The following is a 26,296-nucleotide window of genomic DNA, read 5'->3' on the forward strand; positions in this document are numbered from 1 at the left end:
CTTGCAGTGTTTTGTTAGACATAGTGTATTGTGTTAGTTCATTATTCTATTTTGAAAATTAGTTTTGGGGTTTAGTTTACAATGTGTGATTTTGAGCATGAAATTAACCGTTTTTAGGTGTGTTGGTGCATTAAGAGTTTAGGAAACTTGCTAATTGTATTGAAAAAACTCATAGTGATTGCAAAAAAACTACTCTCTTAAAAAACACTGATTCAGAGGGAGTGTAGATGCAGAAGGAAGGTTTTCATACATAAAAATACAATAAAATTCTGTATATAGCACGTGTGTTGGAATTAAAAGTTGTTGAAATTGACAGAGCGTGACCACGCCTCGCGCGCCCACCGGGGATGTGTGTCAAAACTACTGAACCGCCTGTCTGGACGGCATTTCTGGATAAAGTACGGAACCCACCCCATGTAAATCATCAACTTTTGAGCGCTTATTGTGTGTTGACACGACCGGAGGAGACCACACACAGTGGTAAACATACACGCCTCACTTTAAAGTTGTAGACTTCATTGGTTTGGCTCATATCAAGTGTCTATCAAATGGATTATTACAGTCCTCTGCTTCTTCAGATGTTACAGTAAAACAGTGTTGGGAAATACCTCGGTCTCGCAGCCACACGAGGACGATTAAGGTAAGCTTTCTCTTGTCACTTTCTTAATGCACAAAGTTTTACCTTATAGGGTAGGCTGCTTAACAGTTTCCCGACGGTGAGTGGAGTTTTGCTGCATGCTGTGACAGGGATGGGTTCAGTTTCAACAGGCGTTCATTTCATTAGGTTGTTTTCATGTCTGGCGTTTTGTGTTTTTATCTGTGGAGCCACTGCGAATGTTTTCCCATTTCCTGCTTCTCTAATCTGTTAATTCTTGTAAAGCTATTTAGGAAAGAATGCTGGGTATTTTTTGTATAACCAGATCAAAAGGTGATTAGTTAGATGACTACGTCCAGAAGGGCTCTTGGGGTTTTGGGATTTGAAAAGCAGAGTACTATATGTTTTGTGAAGTACTGAAAAACACTTTTTAAGTTTTAACACAAATACACAATTGATGTATTGACTTAATTTGTGTTTCCCAAAACCGCAGACACACTTTAAGAGGTGGTATGTTCAGAAATATATCTCCTCACAGTTGTAAATTGATAATGCTGGTGTTACACACTATGTTGGCTATACAAAAATCAGATGTTTAAACCCTGTTAAAATGGTTTGTAACACAGTAAAGCTGCACACCTGTAATAACACAAACCAGGTGTCATTTTTCTTTGTTATGGCACATGCCTCAAAGGGATGTGGAGTAAGCAAATAGTTAACATGCATTATTCATGTTTGCCATGTGAGGATGAAGCTAGTTCACCTCTATTTTTGTAATGACGCATCACTAGAAATGTTATGATTTACAGATCCCGCCTCAGGTGATCATCCCACCGTTGTGTCATGACATGCCTTTTTTTTTGGAACCACTGGACACCTAAATGCTTTGTAGTGGCATTTTGAAATCTGATTTATAACGAAAGAGATAATTTACTAGTGTTTTTTGAGGTCACATTTAAAATCTTAAGTGAGTAATTATTTATAAGTGACTGCACAATGTTTAGTGGAGCTAGTAAAACCATGTAAAGGTGTTTCTCAAGGAAATGACTCAATCAAGAAAATGACTCGGCAACAGGTTTTCCAAACTAGGAAAGTAACAACAAATTTCCTCTTTGGCTGGAATGTATCTTGGCTTTATCTGGAAAGCCAGATATGCCCCTACAAGAATGTGGTAGTCTGGTAGGAACTTGCTGCTGTTTATTTACATGGTGCATTAAATGTAGCCTAAATGCATTCAAATATGCAGGCTGAATTTATCTGACAGGACAGAAGAAAATCAGAGAATAGATACAATACAAAATAAACAACACATTTGTTTAGTTTAGCATTTTATAAAGCATTTATAAGATGTTTAAAATAGTTAGCTTTGCAATGAAAATAGTTTTACCATGTACTCACTAAGATATTTCAAACCCTTTTTTGGAATACGAAAACTAGTAATAGCCAAAAATGCATTGTATGAGTCAAAATTATCTATTTTAATTTCATGCTAAAATCATTGCAATGTTCCATGAAGACATTTTTAAAATTTTGCTACTGTAAACATATCAAAACATATTTTATTGATTAATATGCATTGCTAAGTACATAATTTGGACAATTTTAAAGGACATTTTTTCAAGATTTTGGCATTTTTTAATCATGAGATTCTAGTTCTTCAAATAGCTGTATCCGTACATCAATGGAAATACCATTTATTCCACTCAATTAAAAAAAAACTTGATCCTTGTCATTGACTTTGTGATCGAACGTCCAATGTCACATTTTTTATCAAATCTGAGCAGTGGTGGAAAGAGTACTGAAAAATCATATTTAAGGAAAAGTACCATTACTTGCCTAAAAATGTAGTGCAAGTAGAGTAAAATTATCTGTTGTAAACATTACTCAAAATATGAGTAAAAAATAGCCCTTTTAAAAGTACTTAAGAGTAGTGAGTAGTGCTGAGTTATGCTGTGAAAAGCTGATCATTTACATGTAATTTGTGGATGTGTGTAAATGTAACATTCTGTAATGCATTTAGTTATTGACCAGCAGGCACACAACATCATAAGATGTTAATATTAAGTTAGATTTAGGTTGTGATGTCAGGTGACCAAAATTCAATGTCTAGCCAGCGTCTAAAGACCGTCATATCGATGTCAAATACTGACATTTATTCATCAGGTATGGCAACCAAAATCCAACATCTGATAGTAGTAACGTTCACACAACAACAAGCGGTAACATCATTAGATGTTAATATTTGGTTCATTTTAGGTTGGACGTTGGATATTACCATTGGGTTCTGACGTCAACGTGAATTTCGTTTCCAAACAAAATGCAACGTCCCCACAATGTTGGGGTACACCGTCAATCTGACGTCATGCTGACGTCTTGTGCCTGCTGGGTGTTTAAGGCCATTTCGGTCATCATACAGTAAACATCCATCATTTTCTCATCAGTGACCTGCACTTAAACAGTCTCTGGGTCAATATGTGTAAAGATTTTGGACATCTTCTTGTATGCTTTTAATGTTTCCAAACAGTTTGCTGCAATTATGAATGTCTTGAGGTAGTTATTTATGGTGTGTTTTGCCTTTTATGTGCGATTTGATTGGACAGGAAACACAGGACTGATTTTTCTAATCCCCATAGACAAGAAAAAATAAAGAAGTGACTGCAGGTTGAAGGAAAGTAGTGGAGTAAAAGTACCGATTCAGCACTAAACATGTACTCAAGGGAAAGTAAAAGTACACATTTTGAAAACTAGTAAACTACTTAGTAAATTACAATTTCTGAGAAAAACTACTCAATTACAGTCATTTGAGTATTTGTAATTTGTTACTTTACACCACTAAATCTGAGAGATTTCAGTCCATCAACTGAAAGTTTGTTCACTTAAATTTTGAAGCACAATGGTCTTTAAAATATTTATTTTTTAAATTGATATGAATCAAGCCATTTTAGTCTGCTAAAACGCCATAATTGGCAGCACGGTGGCTAAGTGGTTAGCATGGTCGCCTCACTGCAAGAAGGTTGCTGGTTGAATCCTGGCTGGACAAGGAGGTCTTTCTGTGCTAAGATTGGATGTTCTCCCCATGTCTGCGTGGGTTTTCTCTGGATGATCTGTTTTTCTCCAAAGTCCAAAGATATTCAGTATAGTTTTTAATCTGTTTTATCAACAGGAGCTCAACCATACCTGCTTGACAGGTAAAAAAAAAAACATTGGTTCTTGCTGGAGCTCAAATGAGCAGTGTAATACTCTACAAACTTCATTTTTTCTTGAACATCACACAAGCATGCAGGAGTTTCCATGACCGACTTTGATTTGGTGTGTCTAATTTAAATGTATCCATCTTACAAAGAAAATCATGTGTTCAAAAGAGGTAGATTAAACCAACTTAGTTTATATACACCCCCCCCCTCTCTCTCTCTCTCTCACTCTCTCTCTCTCTCTTAATGAATGTTTTGAAGGGTCAGAGATTTGAGTGAATGTACTTTAAAAGACAGAAATCTCTTAGCCTTAATAATAATAAAAAAGTAGGGTTAGAGTCCATAAGCATTGGTAAATGATGACAGAATTTTAATTTTGATGTGAACGAACACAAAAAACAATTGACAACTTTTCACTGGGCATTCCATCCCAAAATATCATGATTCCACCTCCAGTTAAATGATTTACTGTTTTTTTTCATAGGTTTCTAAACTGTTTTCGAAAAAAGCAGACTGTTCAAATTGATACCATTTGTGTGCTTCTACCTAATTTGAGTTAAGTGTAATTTGATTTGGGAATAAAAGAGTCTTTGACTGTGCTCTTTGCTCTCAGAAACAGCCAGTACCCATATCCTCAGATAGTCATCTGACAATGCCATGTCACATGTCCAGTGTTGAGCACATACTGTATGTGCCGGCACAGAAATGGAGAAACAATATAATTTTAAACGTGAAGCAAAGTGTTGATTGTACTCAAAAACAGCCCTGTTTACAGATTCATTTGTAACAATTAGAATCATGTGATTTCTTAATGGTCAAAAGAATTTACAGGGAAAGTCATAGGTCTTTGTGTAGGTCTTCTATAGTGAGGTAAATATTTTTGGCTATTAGCTGAAACTTCTTCTGTGTTTTTGGTGCAGGTGCTACAGATCTCCTGATGTCCTTCATGGAGTGACTTATCAAGCATCAGCCTTCAAATTGCCCACAGTGATGTTCTTGACATTTTCAGTGAACCATTCAGAGCTGATCTGAGCCTCATCTGTAAACATCACTTACCCCGAAGCCATTCATCATGATTGACCTGAGTCATCTAACAGAGGACGAGCAAGAGATGATCTTGGGTGTGTTGAAAAGAGATGCAGAGCTGAAGAAGTCAGACGAGCAGCGGATCAAGTGAGTTGAGGGAAAAGTTCCTTTGTGGATAAAGAGCGAATGATGAAACGGAATGAATAATTGAATCTTCCCGATTCAATTATAATCATGGGTAACTATTTATGAAAGCGATAGCCCATTTTTCACTACAAGCTCTTTACAGAGAAAGCATTTCTGCATTCCACAATTCCACTTTTCTTTCATGCTAACAAACATGCCTTTCACTGTTGTGCGTGAATCTCATTTCTTTTGCAGCATATTTAGCATTATACAATAGATTTATCCATGTTAATTTCATGTGGCTGTAGAGATAACTTGAAGATTATGGTTAGGGTTAGGATTAGGGGTTATTCAAAAAACAAAGTTATTATTTTATTAATGATTCAGCGCACATTATATTCAGCATGGTCTTACAAGCAAATTGAACTATTTTACGTTTTGTCAGGTTGGTGGCTAATTCGAGTTTAAAAAGCAGGTGTGGCACCAAACCCCACCCCTAAACCCAAACATCATTGGGGGATAAGCAAATCACACTTACTTGTACAAATAAGATTGTACCAATTCATACGAATTAGCCACTGAATCAAAAAGTTGAGAATTGCCTTGAGATTGTGTTGGTGTTTTGCAGGACTAAATCATCAGTGATACAAGCTAATACAAGCTAGTGATATTAAACTAGTTAAAGTTAATTACTAAGGGCAACATTTAAATATCTTTCTATCTCAATGTCTATTATAATACCTTCTTTTAAGTTTTAGAATATGATAGCAAAGAACATGATAACACTGACTGTATATCATTATTTCTCCTTATTTATTATTTCTATCTATTTTTTAGTGTATGCATGTATTAAACTATGGAAATGATTTGAGGAAAAATGTACACATTTTGATGGGAGTTTTGATGTTTTTGACCAGTAGTCCTCAACTTTGAAACTAAATGTAACCCAAAAATGGTTTTAAAAATGCATTTTTACCTAAATAGCTATAGTTATTTTTTGGCAGCAGAAATTACATTTTTAGCTTTCTAATAACCCCTTCAGAGCATAGTTTTTGAAATAACTATTTTAAAAGAATCATTTAATTCAATTCAAGTTTTTATAGCACTTTTTACAATAGTTATTGTTTCAAAGCGGGTTTACAAACTGTGCACATTATTGCATTACTACTATCAAATGTTACAATCAAAAAGTTTGACAAAGTTAAAGTTACAATCAAATATAAGTTATTATATACAGACATAGTTAAGCTGCAATTTTATTGCGTATAGGTGGTCTATGTGTATATGTTTAATGAAGTGTATTAGAGTATTAAGTGTATGTGTTGTCCTCAAAGTCCTTGTTGGTTGGCATCATATATGTTGTTCTTGAAGTCCGTGAAATCATCAATTTAAAAGAATCATAAAGTAAAGAACATTTATTTTTAAGTGTGAGTTATGTTTTGATAATATTGTAGAAGGATAAATAATGCTAAATACAATTAATAAACTGTCTAGCAAAATATATACAGTAGGCTAATAAACTCGATAGTCATGCACCTAATTAAAGTGCATTACTTTAGTGTTAATAGCATAAACTGTATCACTTAACATAAAGTACCCAGCACGCATTTTTGTTTTTAAGAGATGTTTAATAGATGTCTAATAGACGTCTAAACATAGTCATCTTGGCTAAATTAAGGCTAAATTTGGGCTATCAGTGAAAATCTAATAGACATCTAAGAATAGGTCAATACTAGACTAGTCATCAAATAAACAGAAATTAATGACTACACATATAAAGTCTGTCTAATCCAGGGGTTTTCATTTTAAGACACAATTTGTCCACCCCCCCAAATTTGTCCAATTTCATAAGCAGCCCCACCTCCGCGCGAGGTACCCCTTACTCGAGCCAAAATAGACATCATTCAAAATTGACATCATTCAAAATTGAGATCATTCACATATTACTTGCTGCGTTTAAAGTGCAAATTAATTAAAGAATTAATTACATTAAAACATAAATATACAGCCTACCTGATTCAGTGTGTGATGGCTGAGCCTGTTTCTCTGAGCACAACATGCTAATCTGTGGTCGGATTCCTGACACGACTAACCGAAAATCATCTTTTACTGCCAATAAGCGTGAACCATAGCATTTGATGTACATAGATACAGAAAATGCCGCTTTAAGTAAACACCGCAACCAAACTACCATCATGAAGGACTTTTCGCCACATTTTGTCACGGGGACGTGAATGAAATGTTCATGAGTAAAAGTGAAACTTGAAATGAACTGCAGGAAAGTCGAAAAATGAAAGATGAAACACCCAAAATTACATGAGCCTCTGCAGGAAACGTGAATAGCCTGGTGACGCAACATTCAAAAAGCACTTCATGTAACACCTTAATCATATTATTGTCTTATTAAGGCAAATAACTGATGTCCATGTAAACATAGTTAGCGGTGTCTCAAAAGTAAGTGAAGATCCAGAAGGGCATCCTGCTGATTTGATTCAGAAGGGCACATTTTTGTCAGACGCTCACCGGTTTGACTTTCATTCATTCACCGTCATTAATTTTAAAAAGCACCCGGTCCATTTTATTTGTATATACTTTACTTAAGCATTAACTCTGCAGGTGCCTGATAGTCAGCTGTGGAGCCAACATTAATCATATTCCCTCTAGTGAACGAAAAAAAATCGTCATCATAATTTACTCGAGTGCACGCCTCAATGTCTCGCGCTCCTCTTAATAGGTACTGGCGCCCCTCTGGTGTGGCGCACCCACAGTTTGAAAACCCCTGGTCTAATCTGTCTATTTGACGACTAGTTTAGTTTTGGGCTATTCTTAAATGTCTATTAGATTTTCACTGACAGCCCAAGTTTAGCATTTTTTAGCCAAGATGTCTAGTTTAGATGTCTATAAGAAGTCTATTAAACACAAAATTGTTTGCTGGGAAGTTAAACTGGACAGATACCTTTCATAAAGGGTTGTGTTGCCCACTTTCTCAAACCCTTAATTAAAAGTAAAGAGAACCCATGCTTTTTTGTATCTGGGTCATTAAATACGTGTCACAGAATGTCTGGAATTCATCCACGGGGATGTCACTATCGTATCATTGTTTATGTTCTGTTTCTGTATGAGACATAGTCATAAGTGTCCTGTCCTTGTCCTGTCCTTCTAGACAGCTTCGTAAAACTGAGAGAGACAGAGGCAGGCTGAAGTATTTGACCGGGGAGTGGTTTTACGAAACAAAGTACCACAGACACAGAGACAGGATCCATGGCTCCGACATCATCAGAGCCTCCATGAAGAGGAAACCCGTGACGTTATGTAAGTGCTGCCAGCAGACAGAATCAGATACGATTTGCTCTGTTCACTTTCTCATTATTTCCATTGCATGGACCCCGTCCCTGATTAACACCTGATTTCAGTGTTTGTGTTTTTGCCTCTAATGAAAAATCATCCATGCATTATCATGTGGTAAGATGTGCAAATGCTATTTTGAGCATAATCGATGCCTTTTATTGCAGTGGAGATTACTCAAAGGTGGTCAGAGAAGCCCAGTTCTGTTTATGGTCCGAAGAGAGATGTTTACATCCCTCCAGAGCTTTCAGGACTCATTGAGGATGGATCACACAATGATAGGTGGGCTTTTGGTGAGATGTATGTTTATGACTAAACCATTCAAGTGTAAAGATTCATCTGGTTGAAATGTGGAGCAAAAAGTGATGGAATGTTGTTGATGGCGACACAGTGGCTCTGTGGTCACCTCACAGCAAGAAGGTCGCTGGTTTGAGTCCCAGCTGACTCAGCTGGCATTTCTGTGTGGAGTTTGCATGTTCTCCCCATGTTCACATGGGTTTCCTCTGGGTGCTCAGTCCAGTCCAAAGACATGCGCCATAGGTGAATTAAATAAACTAAATTGGCCATAGCGTATGTGTGTATGAGTGTGTGTGGATGTTTCCCAGTACTGGGTTTTAGCTGAAAGGGCATCTACTGTGTAAAACATGCAGTATGTTGGATAAGTTGTCGGTTCATTCCGCTATGGTGACCCCTTATGAATAACAGGACTAAGCCAAAGGAAAATGAATGAATAAATGTTGTTGATTTTCTTGCTTTTGTGAGATGGGAAGTTTTGGATAATATGCTGTGACCACATTGTTATGCAATGAAACATGCTGAGTATTATATTACCAGTTTCAAAAATGTTTCTTAAATAGATGGGTGTGCTCATGAACTTACTTTTTATGCCATAGGCAAGATGAGACAACCATCAATCAAACAAAACTACTAGCTGGTATTAATATAAGCACTTGACATGTCTGTATTTGCATTTAAAGTTTGTGGTCAGTAAGATTTTTTAAAATATTTTTAAAACTATCTGTCTCATGCTCAACCAGGGTGCTTTTACTTGGTCAGGAGCCATTTTTTTTCAGCAACTTCAGTGTCACATGATCATTTAGAAATGTGATGCCCAATAAATCATTTGTGCTGCTCATTGTCTGTGAAACCTGAAATATATACACTACCGGTCAAAAGTTTGGGGTCATTTTTTTTAATAATGATACATTTTATTTAATAATTTAAATAAAAATATTCTGTTCATCAAGGCGGCATTTATTAAATGTAAATAAAAAAAATGTTAAATACTTATTAAATATTTATGTATTACTTATCGTATGTAGATTCAAATGAAATTATTACTCATTTATTAGCAATTATTAGTCATTAGTGCTTTTATTACTATTAGCATTAGTAATAATAATAATAATAATTATAATTATAATTATAATAATTTTTATTTAGAGTGATTTCTGAGCAATCATGTGACTCTGATATTCATCATTAAAATCACTGGATTAAATTATTAAATTATAAATGACTTTTGAATAGTTATTTTATAGTGTAATTTTCACAATTTTACAAGATTTACTGTATTTTTGGTGAAATAAATGCAGCTTTGGTGAGCAGGAGAAGATTGGTAGTGTATATGAACTCATAAATGGAAGCTCATTATTTTACTATATTAAGTGCAATGCAGTAAAATTCTTAAAAGAAATTTAAACACGTATTAAATTTGCCATCAAATTGTAATTATTGTTATTGTTTATTTGGACAAACAATTTAATTTAATTTAATTTTAAAGATAACATTATCGGTCAAAAGTTTGGGGTCAGTTTTTTTCATGTTTTTTTTCTTCTTTGCAGCATTTATTACATGGAAAAAAAGGTTAAATTGTTAATTATAAAAATTTGAAACAACTGCTTTCTTATTGTATGTAGATTCAAATGAAATTATTAGTTCAGTCATTATTGCTTTTATTAATATTACCGTTAATAATAATATTAATAATAGTAATAATAATATTAATAATAATAATAAGGGGCCTCACGGTCTCACACCAAGAAGGTCACTGGTTCAAGCCTCGGCTGGGTCAGTTGGCATTTCTGTGTGGAGTTTTGCATGTTCTCCTCGTGTTGGCGTGGGTTTCCTCCGGGTGCTCCGTTTTCCCCCACTGGTCCAAAAACAAGCGCTATAGGTGAATTGGGTAAGCTAAAATTGTCGGTAGTGTATGTGTGTGAATGAGTGTGTATGGATGTTTCCCAGTGATGGGTTGCAGCTGGAAGGGCATGCACTGCGTAAAAAAATGCTGGATAAGTTTGCGGTTCATTCAGCTGTGGCAACCCCAGATTAATAAGGCACTAAGCTGAAAAGACTAAGCTTTTTTTTTTTTTTTTATTATTGTTTTTATTTATTTTTTTTTTTTTAACAGAAACTTTACTTGTAACAGAAATCTGTTTAACAAATTACAAATCTCTTTACTGTAATTTTAAATCAATGTAATTTTAACTATAGGAAAAAAAAACTTTAGTTGTATTTTTGTTCATGAACATAAAACAATAACAGGAAGAAATAAAAGCACAAAAATCACGAAATGGAAGTTTCTTCAGAATTACATTTCTGTTATCAGTGCCAAGCATATGCCATTGTTGTATTTGATCAAAAGATTTTACAGCCTTTTCAACAACCCAACACTGCATCCGCCCATTAGCAAAGGCATGCGGTCGGAGTGATCCTGATCATACTGTCATCAACATCCTTAATTCTGTGGTCATTAGCTTTAAAGGGATATTTCTCCCAAAAATGAAAACAGACAAAAAAAATCTGTAAGCACACATTCATGATTCTTAAATATATGCTAACTATTTTATAATACGGGTGACACGGTGACTCAGTGGTTAGCACTGTCGCCTCACAACAACAAGAAAGTCGCTGGTCAATTGGCATTTCTGTGTGGAGTTTGCATGTTCTCTGGGTTTTCTCCGAGTGCTCTGGTTTTCCCACAGTCCAAAGACATGTGCTAGGTGAATTGAAGAAACTAAATTGGCCAGTGTGTGTGTGTGTGTGTGAGAGAGAGATTTAGTGTGTATGGGTGTTTCCCTGTACTGGGTTGCAGCTGGAAGGGCATCCGCTGTGTAAAAAATTCCATTCATCTGCCGGTGAATGCGTCACACCAGAAACTCAAGCTGTTTTGCAGTTCACTGCCTTGCAAAGTTCAAGCTTGGTGAACTCTGACCTGTGAAAATGCATAACTTGACTGTGTGAGATTAATCAAGGATTAAAACATGACCTGTCTGGACAGAAATGTAAAATATGGAGCAATCGCTTGCTTTTTTAAAGTCTAATCATCTTGTTTAATCCCGCCCCTTTTCACTGAGCCGTACTACAGAATTTTGCAAGCTCAAACTCAAGTGTGACTGCAGCTTTAGCCAAAGGAAAATTAATGAATGTTATATAATACATTGACACAAACTTTTTAAGGGTTAGTTCAGCTGAAAAATGAAAACTCTGTTATTAATTAGTCACCCCAGTCTCCCAAGACCTTCAATCATCTTCGAAACACAAATTGAGCCATTTTAGTTGAATTTGAGAGCTCCCTCATCCTCCATAGACTGCAATGATCATGACTCACAAGACATTCAAAGTCCAGAAAAGGAAGCAAAAACATAATTTGATGTAACTTCAGTGGTTCAACTGTAATTATGCAAAGCTCAAAGAGCACTTTTTTGAGGCACAAAAACTATTAAAATGACTTTGTTACTTTGTTTTGAACTGGAAAGACATGAGGGGGTAAATAATTAATGACAGAACTTTCGGTAACACTTTATTATGATTGTCTATTATTAGTTAATGTCCGTTAATCTAGTTACTTACATGAACAAACAATTAGTGATAGATTTATTGTGGTATTTATTCATCTTTGTTAATGTTTGTTAATTTTAAGTTAAAAACCTTAGTTCAAGTTAGTTCATGTTAGCAAGAACAACTTTGGATTTTGATAATGCATTAGTTAATGTTGAATGATTAATAAATGCATTGCAAGATTATTCATACTCAGTTAATGTTAATAAATACATTAACTAATGGACCATTATTCTAAAGTGTTACAGAGTTTTCATTTTTGGGTGAACTAATAATTTAAATATAATACTGATGACTGTTAAAACGGCAGAAGCTATTGACTTGCATTTTATCATTCGTCAATAATCATAGTTTTATTTAAGATTTTTTTAAATGTTCTACTAAACAAGAAAAGTCACCTACATCTTGGATGACCTGAGTAAATTAATAGAAATAAGTCTTCATTTGTTTTAAAAGCTTTCACATTGCTTCTTATGAATATGCATAGGTATCCATGAAGAGAAACTTTGCCATCTGTCAGCATCGCCAGTTCAAGAGCACTTGTTTGGGAAATGTTCTGAAATTTGGCAGAGATTCAAGAGTGAACCTGTGATTATGTCGGTCTAATGTAATCTGTAGGGCAACCTTTTCCCATGTATCAGACAGAGGGCTTGGCAATGGAATCTGGAGTCTGTAAGCTGCTTCAGCGGTCAAATTTCACGTGCTGCTGTTTTTCCTCTGTCTGACACCATGTAATGGCATTATACTGCTACATCGCATCATGGAATCAATCAAATGTTTTCCCCACTTGGTGTTTGTTAAGTCTTGTGACATGGCAGTGGCTTCAGGACTAGCACCATGAAGTATTGATGATGCAAATATATTGATTGCATTACACTGAACTGTTCAGAATGCACAAAGCTCTGAGTGGCATTTTGGTAAATCTTTATTATAAATATACTTATATCATCTGCATGCAGGGTGGATGATGAATCCCAGCTGGAAACACAAAGACCTCAAGTCAAGGTACACTGCACAATATACAGTCATTTTTGTGATTTTCTTTTTTCGATCATGCATTATATAGTGTGATTGATTACATTCAATTTATGATTTAGCCCAGGCAGAATCCGTTCAATATTTTCCGACTGCAGAGAGATGAAGTTAAACCTATCAATGCAGTGAAGGAGGCTGAACAGACACCTGCTGAGGGTGAGAATGTCTTCTCAATTATTATCATCTAATAGTGATTTGCATACCCCATGAAGAAGAGTATACTATATAAAAAGGTTAAATCAGTTTATGGTTATTAATAATAATAATAATAATAATAATAATCATCATCATCATCATCATTGTTATTGGTGACAAATTCAGCCATTTTGATTATTGTATTTAATTCAATAAAATAATCAACTTATTAAAATTTGATTTGTTTTATTTCTACACATGATGTGGTGATACATTTCTCTAAAAAAAATAGCACTTTGTATTTGTAATGAAATAGTTTTTTTTCTGATTATTTCATTTAGTAAATCTTAAAACTAACCAATGTGCTGCAGTGCTATTTTGTATTGTACTTCATTATATTAGGTTTTCATTTTTAAACTTAAGTTATTTAGTGATCTTATTCTTTGCTTTTTTATGTTCTAATAGGTTTTTGTTCAGTTAGAGTTAGGGTTGGGCGATGTCCACCAATTTGGCATCCTACGATGTCTAATGTGAAACATCGTGATGGACGATGGCATCGTCGTCATAGGTGGCGGTAAATCAATTATTCATGAATAATTAATTAATTCATAATGAATTAATTATTTGTAGGCTACCGTTTCAACTACCTGACCCGCTTGGTCTTTGTTTTACCCATAACTAAATCATAAATAAAGATAAGTTGCACACAAATTACCACCCGTCAATCACTTTTTCTGCGGGACTTTGACATGAATAGGCAGAGTGATCTGTGTCGTTATAATGGCGTTGACAAACTTGGTTGGTAAAAAAGGTGCACAACCACCAGGAACCAACCAACATTATCTGATGTTTTCACTAAAGTTACAAAGTACAAGTGTTTGTACAAAGATTGAAGCAGTGTACTGACGCTGTGACACGTTACCTGATAGATTCAAAAGACCGAAGAGTCGTTAGATAGAGACAAGTTGAATTAAATATCACGTTTAACAACTATAGTGAGACGCGATCCAGTGGTACATACTTGATAAACTGTCCGACGTGCACTGCTCTCTGAGGTGTTGTGCTCAAAGCACCCACTGACTGCCTGAAGCTCAGACGTGCACGTATTCTGCAGCGAATGCCTGTGTGTGTGTGTTGTGTGTGTGAGTGGTCACGTGATGTGCGTTTTCAGTGGTGTAGTGTGGAAGTAGGGCTTTTCAAAAATGCTAGATGAAATGCCAGTGTGGATGTGGATCATTTTCGTTCTAAAGTGCCATTTTAAAACTAGGACGTATTAGTATAAACGAGGCCTAGGTGTGTATTTTTCGCGAGTGGATTGCTGCTGCGATGGGGGTGGGGTGTAGGATTGTGATGTCGGCTGGCATTGTGATGTCTATCGGCCATCGGTGATGGACGATGGCATCGTCTATTGACCCAACCCTATTTTGAGAACTACTTTGGTTCATATTTAAATAGAATATTAATTATGTATTAAAGGCAGTAACTTTTTGTGAGGTTTTTCATTTATCTTTTATTTTATTCAGCTGTTCATTTCAATTATTGCAAACCATTTGAATGGTTTTGGTTAAAAACATTGATTTGCAGTTTTTCTTTAAAAATTTTGTAAAAATTTTTTATAGCAGATTTGTACAAACACTTCACTTTTAAAAGTTTCTCTGTGACTACATATGCAATGGATTTTAATATTTTTATGATGATTTTGATACTATTCAGTCCAGTAATACTGTACATGAACTAACATGTGTGTGGATGTTCTGAAAAGCAATAGGTCAGAACATATTTCTTGCAAGCACAGTAAGTTTGTTTGGCTGATTCCCTTTGGGAACGGCATGCTGGGCTGTGGTGTTGGCTTGACATGATCTGTGTTCTCTGCATAACATCTGAATGCTGTCTGCATGAATATCTGTATTTGTATAACCTGTACTTAGTTGCAAATTAGTGTAATGTAGTGCTACATTTAGATTATTTGTCGAGAAACATAACATTTTAGTTGCAGCTTTTTGAAAGTGTTCAATGCTTTTGGGGAACATAAACACTAGCTATGTAGGCTTTTAGCAAAGTATGAAATAACCAAACTCTAATTGGTATTAAGAGTGATGTTTAGCATTTATTGTTGTCATAAGAAATGTGAAAAAGTGTCTCAAAACAGTGTGGGTTAAAGATTTCTACAGAAATTTGAAGCTGTTGTAGTGGTCAGGCTAACAGGCTTTATGGAGCTGCCAAACTTTAAGAAGATTATACAGAGAAGTATGTTGTTCTAAGTAGTTAAGCTGATACGCATGACTAGTCTGTACCTCATACACAGATGGTATCTAAGACATTTCTAAGACATTATTATTATTATTTTTGTATAGTAAGCTAAGTGTAATTGTCATAAGTGCATAAAAGCTGTAATTATTTGGAATATGCCACAAATAAATAAGCTGTAAAGTGTGAAAATAATACCTAAAACTAAAAGTCTTAATACTACAATAATGGTATTTGTTGTCTTGCAAGCTTGTATCCAGTACATTCCATCTCTTTGCTATTCCATTACAATGTCATCAATTAACAGATACTGTACTGTTATTGTACAGTATTGTAATTGAAATGCAAAAATGAATTCATTATGAAAAGGAATTCACTTTTTCATGCATCTATGTGTCTTTGCTCCTCCTTTTACTGCTTCATTACCCAACTATTTGGTTATTTTCCAGAGCCTTTCCTTCCAGTTGAGAGCTACACACTCCATCACACTACTCTAAACACAGACAACACTGACACCCATATAATCACTCTCAAACCTGTGCCAAAAAAGAGACTGCTGCTGTATTCCAGCAAGGACTCATCCCTAGATACTGCCAACAGTGACAATGGAGTTAAACAGGTTGTGAACCCTGCTCCCAGAGGCATCCTGAAGCACAATGGCTCCAGCTATAGCTCCACTGACTCTCTGCGACTCCACATTCCCAGCAGCGATGGCAGCAGCAGCAGTCAGTCCTCTACTACAGTCAGCCCCATCAGTCTGGAAACTCCCATCAGCCCTCCACTTTCCCCCTGCTCAATGCACTCTGCATCAGGGTGGTTAGATAGGAAACAGGTCCGCTTCTCTTCCATCATGGGGCCTATAGAGAGAGTGCAAGGAGAACACAGTTTGCTGGAAGAAGACTGGAGTCCACTGTTGGACCAGGAAAGAAGCTGTATCATTGAAAATGGTAACTTAGCTGTAGGCACAGGAAGTACTTATAGCCAGGAATTAGCACAACAACTTCAAACTTGACCAGTTCTAGTGGTCTACAAGTCATTAAAATTGATATGATGAGCGGATAGACAATTTGGTAATGGAATGGTATATATGTTGACCAACCAGAAACCAAAGTTGTTAGGTGAGAAATGCTTAATCCAAAACCCTTTTGGTTTGACGTCCTAAATCATTTCAATATCATCAAACTAAATAAGTGTGTGAGTTAATCAGCCAACAAATTTATCAACTGATGATTCAGAACTCAGCATGCTAACTCATTAACACACTCATACTAACTGCATGTGCTTGCATACCTCATACATACAACACATGGCATCTAGCAATTGCTTGTATGTATATGTATGCATATTAATCCAAATGGTGATTAGTAAATAAGCACTGCAAGAAATTACTACTATCTAGGTGTTTATGGCAACACAATGTCTTCACCTGTTGACAGGAATCATAATCCAAATTGTGTAATTTAATGCAGCATTGTTTTGGATTTCACTGTTCTTACTTGTACAAGACTAATAAATCTGTGATTGTCTGCAGGTCATCATGAGCCTCAGTCGTCACAGGTGTCCAATATCCACACCTCTACTGAAGAAACAGGTAAGACCACTGAGTTGAGCACAGAAGTCAAGACCGATAAGGTTACAGTGGAAGAGGGTCGCTCCATTTTAAAGGTATTTGACTGGTTTGGAAGAGGTTCTCGGGATGGAAAGTTAAAGGAGTTGCCAGCCAAAAAAGAGTGGAATGAAGTGGAACCAAAACCTGATGAAAGCCTTGTAACAAAGTCAGAAGATTCAGAGCCTCCAGATGTACAGCCAAAGACCACTAAGCCTGTACCAAAGCCACGCAGGGGGCTTTTTGCAATGTTTTCGAGAGCAGAAAATAAAGACAAGAATCCTGAAGTTCAGGCATCAGAAAAAACTGAATGTGAAACAGAAGCCAATGATAATAAACTTGAGCAGACCTCTTTTCCTACAGAGAACAGGATGGCTGAAATATTACAGGATGAGTACAAACCAGAAAAACTCTGTGAAGAACCTCCTCAACAAGAGAAGTTTGACCAAAGTGAAGCATCACCAGGAAGACTGGCCAACCTGAAGTCATTCTGGGAAAGGGGGGACAGTGGACCTAAAATACTGAGCATGAAAAAAGAAGATGAGGAAGAAGAAAATGAGACATCTCAGCTTAATGAAGATTATCATAACACAACAAAACCTGACATGTTGTCAGATTCCAGCATTAGCCTGTCGATACCCAAACTCAGTGATCCAGAACCAGCTGATGTTGAATCTACATTAATTGAGTCTTCTTTGGTCTCACCTAGAAGAACATCCAATGCTGTTGCCACCATATCCTTGCTTGAAGATGGAGAACCTTTTATTTTGAACAACCAAAAGGCCTCGGAAAGCTCAAACAGTGAGCTACATACTCTTGTTGAGTATAACACTCTAGACAGTGATCAACAAGAAGAATCAATCTGCAGGGATATATCTGACCTGAACAAGGAAATCTCCACCTTCAAAATGTCCCTCAGTCAACATGAAGATAAAGTCTCGATTAATAATCTCAAATCCTTTTGGGAGAAAGAAAAAGGTGGTCTTAGAGTAATTATAAGCTCTCAACCATGCACAGCCAATGTTAAAGACCCATCCCCAGAACCATCTCCAAATCGTTCTTTAGGAAGACTTTCTGAACCTCAGTTTGACATCAGGTCAAACAACCCAAGTTCTCCGGACAGAAGAATTTTTAAAGAGTTTAGTTTGATTGAGCAAAAAGAAAAGATGGAAAAGGTTGAGGACAAACAAAGAAGTGAAAATACAGTGCCATTACAAGACCTTCAAGACATCAGAGGTAGGGTACCTCACATCACGCAGAATCTTTCTAATTTCGAACAGTTTATTGCAGGCCTGCATTCCAATCCAAGCCCACCATCATCTCCCCTCAGAAGTCTCTCTCCAAAAGGTCAACATGATAAGCCACAGTCCGCTGACATTTACCAACCAAAAGAAAGAGATCAAACCAGAACGCCCAGTCCATTACGTCAATTTAAAGTACCTCGTAGAGATTCATATCCAAGCAAAGAGTCCACGAAGGATAGTTCTCCCTTAAAAACCTTTCGGATAGATATCAATCCAGCTGACACAAGTTCATGCTCTGTAAGGGTAAAACCAGGGCAAACCAGCATGTATACATCCCCTGAGCACCGCAGGAAGACTTCTGATGGAGGGAGTGATACAAGGTCCATCATAGCCAAGGAACGAAAGCTGTCACTTGATTCCCTAACCCGGTTTTATATTCCCCTAAGTTTACACCATTACCTGGGCCTTCCTAAGCAGGCAGCCTTAAAAGAAACAGAACAGGTAAAGGCACAGGCAGGTGAAATGTTTGAGCAGGTGCACCAAGGTGGAGTGAGCAATGAAAGCTCCCCTTCTCGACACTCCCTGCTTGAATCGGAGGAGATCACCTTTGACTCCTCGGGGAGCTCCACACCTGAAGCCTGGTCAATCTCACACGCCAGTTCATACTGTGAGCTCACCTCTCCGTTTAGTTTCGGTCTAGTCTCAGTAGAAGAGGTTTGAGTAGAACTGATTAGTTGAGTGATTTTAGTGGAAGCAGGGTTTATGTCCTTAAAATAAGTACTCAGTGTGACCTAAGAAATATGTCCTACTTGGTACTTAGCTCAAGTAAGATGCTCAGACTTTATTAAATTCCTATCTATTGTTCTAGACAACACAAACTGCGCAGTTATTCATATTTAAACCCTGCCTCTACGTATTATTATTTTTCAATCATGTGTTTTAGTAATCAGAACTTGATCTTTGAAACACACACACACACACACACATATACTGAAGCACCCAGAGAAAACCCACACAAACACAGGGAGCGATTGTGCTACCCACTGTGCCACCGTGCTGCGCCACACACACACACACACACACACACACATATATATATATATATATATATATATATATATATATATATATATATATATATATATATATATATATATATATATATATATGTGGTGCAGTGGGTAGCACAATCGCTCCCCGTGTTTGTGTGGGTTTGCTCTGGGTGCTTCGGTTTCCCCCACAGTCCAAAGACATACAGTATAGGTGCATTGAATAAGCTAAATTGGTCATAGTGTGTCTGTGTGAATGCATAAAAAACATATGCTGGATAAGTTGGTGGTTCATTCTGCCATGGCGACCCCTGATTAATAAATTGAGCTTTAAATGAATAAATGAATGAATATATATATATATATATATATATATATATATATATATATATATATATATATATATATATATATATATATATATATATATATATATATATATATATATATATATACACTATGTTTAATTTTTATATTTTATAATTACATTTTCATGGCGGTTCATTCCGCTGTGGCGGAATAAATCAGGGACTAAGCAGAAGGATAGTGAGTGAGTTACATTTTCTTTTAATCAAATTAATGGATTTCTGTAGCTTTTAGGTCATTTTAAATTGTGCACATTGTGTGTGTGTATAGTACATTTCAAATCATCTAATAATCAAAAAGCTAATAGGTGTCATTTAAAGAGCCCCTATTTTGCATTATGAAAAGTCATATTTTGGTTTTGGGGTCTCCAACAACAGGCTGATGAAGTGCAAGGTCAAAAAACACTTTCATTGTCTCATAATATGCATTTATTTTTACCAAATTATCCCAATGACTCCAATATGATTTGTTCAGCGATTCATTTGTTCCCAAACACCTCCTTAGTGTGAAGCTGATCTGCGCTGATTGGTCCGATGACCCAGTCTGTTGTGATTGTTCGACGGGGTTCAGCATGAGACAGAGAGAAATGCCCACCACGGCTTTGAAGTAGAGTATATGAGAGCTCAATACAGCAATGCAATAATGCAATGCAGTTAAACACCAGCATATTACTCTACTCTTAACCCTAACCTCAAGTAATAACAACAACACATTTTCAGTATTAATCCACACAGTGGCAAAAGTTTAACTATTTTGAAAACTGACTAGCGTGTGTCTGAAGGGAAAGGCGCGTTCACGTTTTACCGGAATCGGCACTTTATATTTGGTGATGTACTGTATCGACGCGTTCAAGAAAAAGATCTAAACCCAACTCGATTCATTTTTTCGACTCTGAGTCGACTGTTCTGTTAAAGAATCAATAGTTTAAATCACAATGCACTTTCAGATTTAAACCTCAGCTGGATGTTTTCACTCACTTGCTGGGTTACACACTGCATGGACGCTCGTTTTCAAAAACCCATAATAGGGGCTCTTTAAATATGGAATTTTTAAATCAATCTATCTAATGTGATACCCCATACTAACAGTTGTACAGTATGTAAAATATCACTAGACTTTTGTTTTTGTAAGGTTTGGTTATTTTTTTAATATGGGCTGTGACAGGGGACAGTGAGGATGATGGCCCTTTTAAAGCAGCTCTGGAACGAGCCAATGCCAGACCCATCTCTATTTCCAAGAGTCTAGAGGATCTTGCATCCACACCTTCACGTAAGCTTTCCCCATTTCCAGCAATCTGCTTTGTCGATCTTCTTATTCAAGGGAGTGTCAAATATGTTTTGGTCTTTAAAACCATACTTGCTGTTACAGACCTAGTTCAGCCCTGTAAAAATGATGGACTCTCTCGCCCTCTGTTGGTCATTTCTTTAAATGTTTCAACGTCTGTCCTCAATAATCATTATAGATACAGAAATCTCTCTCGTTTTGTAGTCTGCTGTGTTTTGTTTTACTATTTAATTAAACACAATTTTGTTTTTATATTTATCTAAAAATACATATGAACCAAGAAGAGAGATGGAAGACAGACCCAAGGAATGATGTTCGGATGAGTATGGAAAATGGTAATTATTTAACATATATTTCATTATTAAAAAAAACATATAACTATAACAATTATATTTCAGTAATTACATTTACATAATTGTCTGTTAATGCCTTTTGTATGAGCTAATGTTTCTTGAAAGCGGAAAGTAAGCCCCGGACATTAAATTAGCATTAAGGACATTAAACATCCCTTTCATAGTTGACCCTTGGTATTTCATGTATATTTTACCATCTGAAATTGTTAAGAGAATGCATTAACTAGCACATGAAAATTTGATGAGCACATGGATTAACGCCAATGATTAAAGGCATTTCGCATCCCTGAATTTCAAATCTAATGGTTAGGCAGATCAAGGAACCACATACATTGTTATATGCAATAACAAATGTGCTCTGCAGAATGAACAATTCTATATGCACTTTCCTTTAAGATCCATTTTGTCAAATAAAACAACCCAGAATGTGAGTTCACAATGTTTTTTTTTTTGTATGTCTGTGTCTCAGTGTCTGCAGTCACTCCCAACACCAAAACGTCCTTCTCTGACCCAGAACAGGTGAAGATGATGAGTTTGTCTGTACCTGCATTAATGCAACAAGAGGTAACATTTAAACCAAACCTCCAGAGCCTTCAAATACTAATGCTAATTCCACATCGGATTAGTTCTAAAACTTTTTAGACTTGTGTTTCACTGGCTTTCAAGAAACATCACCATCCACTGCCTTTTTAACCTGCATAAATGCTAACCATCTCCTGTTGTTTATGCATGTGGCTAATAGATGGACTGCAGAAACAGTGACTGTGCTTCAGTGAGTAGTTTCCACAATGACAGACAGAGATCTTGCAACACTCCTTCTAATTTCAGCACTTGCTCTGAAGTGGCCTCCGTGTCCTCTGTACGTGACCCCTGCCTTTAACTCAACCCAATGATGCTGAATAGAACTGAGATTGCGCTAATATTATGCAATTGATTCTACTTATTTTGTGCAGACTGATAAAATGCTGTTGTGAATAAATTTCTTGACAGATCTGTGTGTTTGTATGGGGTATGCATAGGTCACTGGCAGTGTAATGAGCATCTACAGTAGTGAGTTTGGTAATGTGGAAATCAAAGGCACGGTCCAGTTCGCCATTCACTATGTGCAGAAACTGGGAGAGTTTCACATCTTTGTTGTGCAGTGCAAGGATCTCGCTGTTGCAGATGTTAAGAGGAATCGATCTGATCCGTAAGTATTGTAGAGGTAAATTTTTTTTTATAAATATTAAAATAATATGATCTTATCAAGGTATTTTTGACTTTGATTTCTTTCTTTGAACTTAAGATATGTTAAATGCTACCTGTTACCCGACAAAGCTAAATATGGAAAGAAAAAAACATGTGTGAGGAAGAAGACACTGGATCCAACCTATAATGAAATCCTGCGGGTATGAGGAGATATCTGAAATTTGTTTCAATATGAATTGATCCAAGATGATCAAAGTTCTTATTTCTGCTCAGTTCAAGATCCCAATGGAGATGCTGAAAACCCAAAAACTGAACATTTCTGTTTGGCACAATGACACGTTTGGGCGGAACAGCTTTCTTGGGGAGGTCGAGGTTGATCTGGCTGAATGGGATTTCAATAACACACAGATGAATGAATATCTACTTAAAGGAAGAGTAAGATGGCAATAATCAAAGTGTATTGGGTCAAGATAACCTGCTTGAAAGTGGTGGGCTGTAGACCAGATCTGTGTGTAGGATGATATTGTTGAATATAGAATATTTATTTCCTGAGGACTCTGTGAACTGTAGATCTAAACTATTTTTTCTTACTTCAGAGAATGAGTTCACATGTGTTGTATAGCTTTGACTAAAATATTTCTTATTTTATGAACCCAGGTTCAAATTCCCACCAGCCCAAAACATTCTTTCTGTGGTGAGGAAATGAGTGCAGAGATTAAAGTCGCTCTGCGTTTTCTCCCACAAACTACTCTAAGTAAGATGCTGATATTCACTATGCTGTTAATTTTATTTGACTAAAGCTGTTTACACCTGGTATTAAGAAGCAATTTTTTTCAATCTGATCACAAGTGTACAAAACTGAATATTTGTGTAAACATCGGCCTGAAATGTTTTGCACTTGCTTTTGACCACTTTGACCACACATTTGAAAGGATTTGCTTTTGTGGTGTAGATACTGGTGTGGTCAAATGTTAAAACACTTTTGTATATGCTAACCAGAAAGGATGTAATGTTTTATGTCTGAAATGAGAATGTCAAAAAAGGAAAAAGCACAATTCCTAACTCTAGCACAAATGTATACAGTGGTGGTGTAGTTCTCAGCTGTCAAAGCAGAAACTAAAGCGTTCTGTAATGTTTTCTGTTGATGCCTTTTACATTCTTATGTTAATCGTGCTAGCTTAATAATCAATATTCAAATGGAAAGTTGCAAAAATCTGCCCATTCTGCTTGATATCTGGTCAATTTTAACAGGCACAGGATGTCAACATGACGTCAGATCGATGTTGAACCCCAACGTCTTGGGGATGTTGCATTTTGGGTGGAAATGATAATCGGGTTGAAGTCAAAACCCAAGGTCAGGCCGACATTGGATTTTGGTCACTTTCCAACATAACTGAAAAACAACCAAATATCAACATCCAATGATGTTACAGCTTGACATTGTGTGAACATTACCACTATGAGGTCTATCAGACGTAGGATTTTAGGTTGCCATACCTGACAAATTAATGCCACACTGTAAAAAATAAATCCGTAACATTTATGGTAAAAAAAACGACAGCTGTGGTTGCCAGTACTTTACCGTTAAAAATACGGTACGAACCGTAAAAGTAATTTCTCATTTTTACGGTAAACTACCTTATTTCGTTAATTTATAGAGGTAATATGTCTGTATTTTGAATAACCAACATCTACACATCTTTTGTTACACAGTTAGACATGTTGACACAGCCATATGCTGGTGGTGATGAGTTAGTTACATAATGAACCAAAGCTCATCACAAACAACACCCACAAGCAGAAAAGTTTATCAGTGTATAGAAGGTGCTCAGTCTCATTCACACAGCTACTAAACACCAGTATGGTAACACGCATAAAATTAAAGTCATGAAATAAACATTGTTTATCAACGTTAGATGTAACATAAATCTCTAATGTACATAACTGATGGGGAAACAACAAAAAAGATACTTAGTAATGTCAACAAAAAGCATAAAAAGTGATGTGCCATACAGGGAATTCTGGGAAAGTCAATTTACAGTTATTCGCCGTATATATTAAGGAAAGATACCGTTAACCAGGTTACGGATTTGTACTGTAGCATTTTTACAGTTTTTTACCGTTGAAATCACGGGCATTTTTTACAGTCCAGTATTAGACGTCAATAAGACAATGGGTTAAGATGTTGGCTTGACGTTAGATTTCCAACACAACCTAAAATCAACCAAATGTCAATGTCATTTGATGTCATTATCGGACATCAAAATAACATCCTTAGACGCTGACTAGACATTGAATTTTGGTCACCTGACATCACAACCTAATGATAACCTCTTATGATGTTTTGTGCCTGCTGGGAAACAACATTTTAAACCAGGTGTAAACAGGGTCTAAAAATATGTTTCAGAAGCATTTCCCTTTCTGATAATATGCTTATTTTGTAGGTCACAAGAACAAGGGGAATGGTGAGGTGCAAATATGGGTGAAGGAATGCAAGAATCTGCCTATTTCCAGAGGCGTTGCCATTGACCCGTTTGTCAAATGGTATTTAAAGCTGTTTTATTTGACATACTGTATGTGTAGTCTTCAAGTCAAGTCATATCAAGTGACTTTTATTTAAATAGCGCTTTACACAATGTACTTTGTGTCAAAGCCACTTTACAAGAATGAATGGGAAAGCATAACAAAATTTGACTGTGTGGGACATATTTAACCTATTAGGCAGGTTGCAGAATAGTGGTGTAATTCTGATTAGTCTTGAATTGATTCAGTTAAGTTTAGTATAAATGTCAGTGTTGAATGAGGATTCACTGAAGGGCAACTCCATCTTCTTCAACCAAGCAAGCCATTGAAGTACTAGAGCTCATATGTGTGAATTCTGACTTTTCAGTGCAATCCTCCCAGAGAACAACAGGAAAAGTCGTCAGAAGACCAGAGTGTTGAAGAGGGCTCCAAACCCAGTGTTTAACCACACCATGGTTTATGATGGCTTCGGGCATGATGACCTCAAAGACATCTGTGTGGAGCTTACCGTGTGGGATCATGACAGACTGAATAATCACTTTATTGGGGGTATCAGACTTGGACCTGGAACAGGTAAATAAAGGGGCAATTAAAAACATTATTCAGGAAATAATGGTCAGCCTAATTTTCAGTTTTACCTCATTTCAGGTAAAAGTTATGGCAGTGAAGTAAACTGGATGGACTCTAACGTTGCTGAAGCAGCCCTGTGGGAGAGAATGGTGCAAACTCAAAATGAATGGGTGGAAGATACATTACCTTTAAGAATGATGGTCATGGCAAGAATGTCTATAGTAAGAAACTGAGGACACCTTTGAACAAATACATTAAAATAAACATGAACATGAAGAATTCAGTATGTAGAAAACTATATATGTAATGTTTAATATATAGAAACTAACGTGATGCTTTCTTGACCTTTTGTATGAGGAAGACAAAGAGAATGAAATTATAATACGCCTGTTATTGTAAAGTATGTGGGATTTATGTCTTAATAAAACTTAATAAAAATGGTAATGTTAAAAAAAAAAAGTTATGTTGGTTTGTGAATGGGCTCTTTGCACAGCTAGAGTTTTAAAGCCAACGATAAACCTCCGGTGAAAGCTTAATGTGACTATTTTTAATTTCACAAGGTTGTTTTTACAG

At 36.2% G+C, this 26,296-nt stretch overlaps 1 protein-coding gene across 9 annotated transcripts; it reads left to right on the forward strand.

The window, feature by feature from the left end:
* Positions 1-378: 378 nt before the first annotated feature.
* Positions 379-26,182, forward strand: sytl2a (synaptotagmin-like 2a). Of its 9 annotated transcripts, XM_056466760.1 has the most exons (20): positions 392-480; positions 579-640; positions 4,707-4,959; positions 8,102-8,250; positions 8,451-8,565; positions 13,083-13,128; positions 13,221-13,314; positions 15,990-16,487; positions 17,072-18,382; positions 20,970-21,074; positions 21,371-21,424; positions 21,912-22,006; positions 22,185-22,301; positions 22,462-22,631; positions 22,728-22,830; positions 22,904-23,065; positions 23,288-23,384; positions 25,075-25,174; positions 25,521-25,726; positions 25,802-26,182. In XM_056466760.1, the coding sequence occupies exons 3-20, from the start codon at positions 4,859-4,861 to the stop codon at positions 25,954-25,956; spliced, it is 3,678 nt and encodes a 1,225-aa protein (XP_056322735.1). In that variant the 5' UTR covers positions 392-480; positions 579-640; positions 4,707-4,858; the 3' UTR covers positions 25,957-26,182. The 9 variants fall into 9 exon arrangements, with proteins under 9 accessions (XP_056322744.1, XP_056322738.1, XP_056322737.1 ...); XM_056466769.1 differs by having other exon boundaries at positions 379-640; positions 17,072-19,057; XM_056466763.1 differs by having other exon boundaries at positions 380-640; positions 21,912-21,961.
* The last annotated feature ends 114 nt before the right edge of the window (positions 26,183-26,296 follow it).

The sequence above is a fragment of the Danio aesculapii genome, chromosome 10 (genome assembly GCF_903798145.1).
Source record: "Danio aesculapii chromosome 10, fDanAes4.1, whole genome shotgun sequence".
In the NCBI taxonomy this organism is placed as follows: domain Eukaryota; kingdom Metazoa; phylum Chordata; class Actinopteri; order Cypriniformes; family Danionidae; genus Danio; species Danio aesculapii.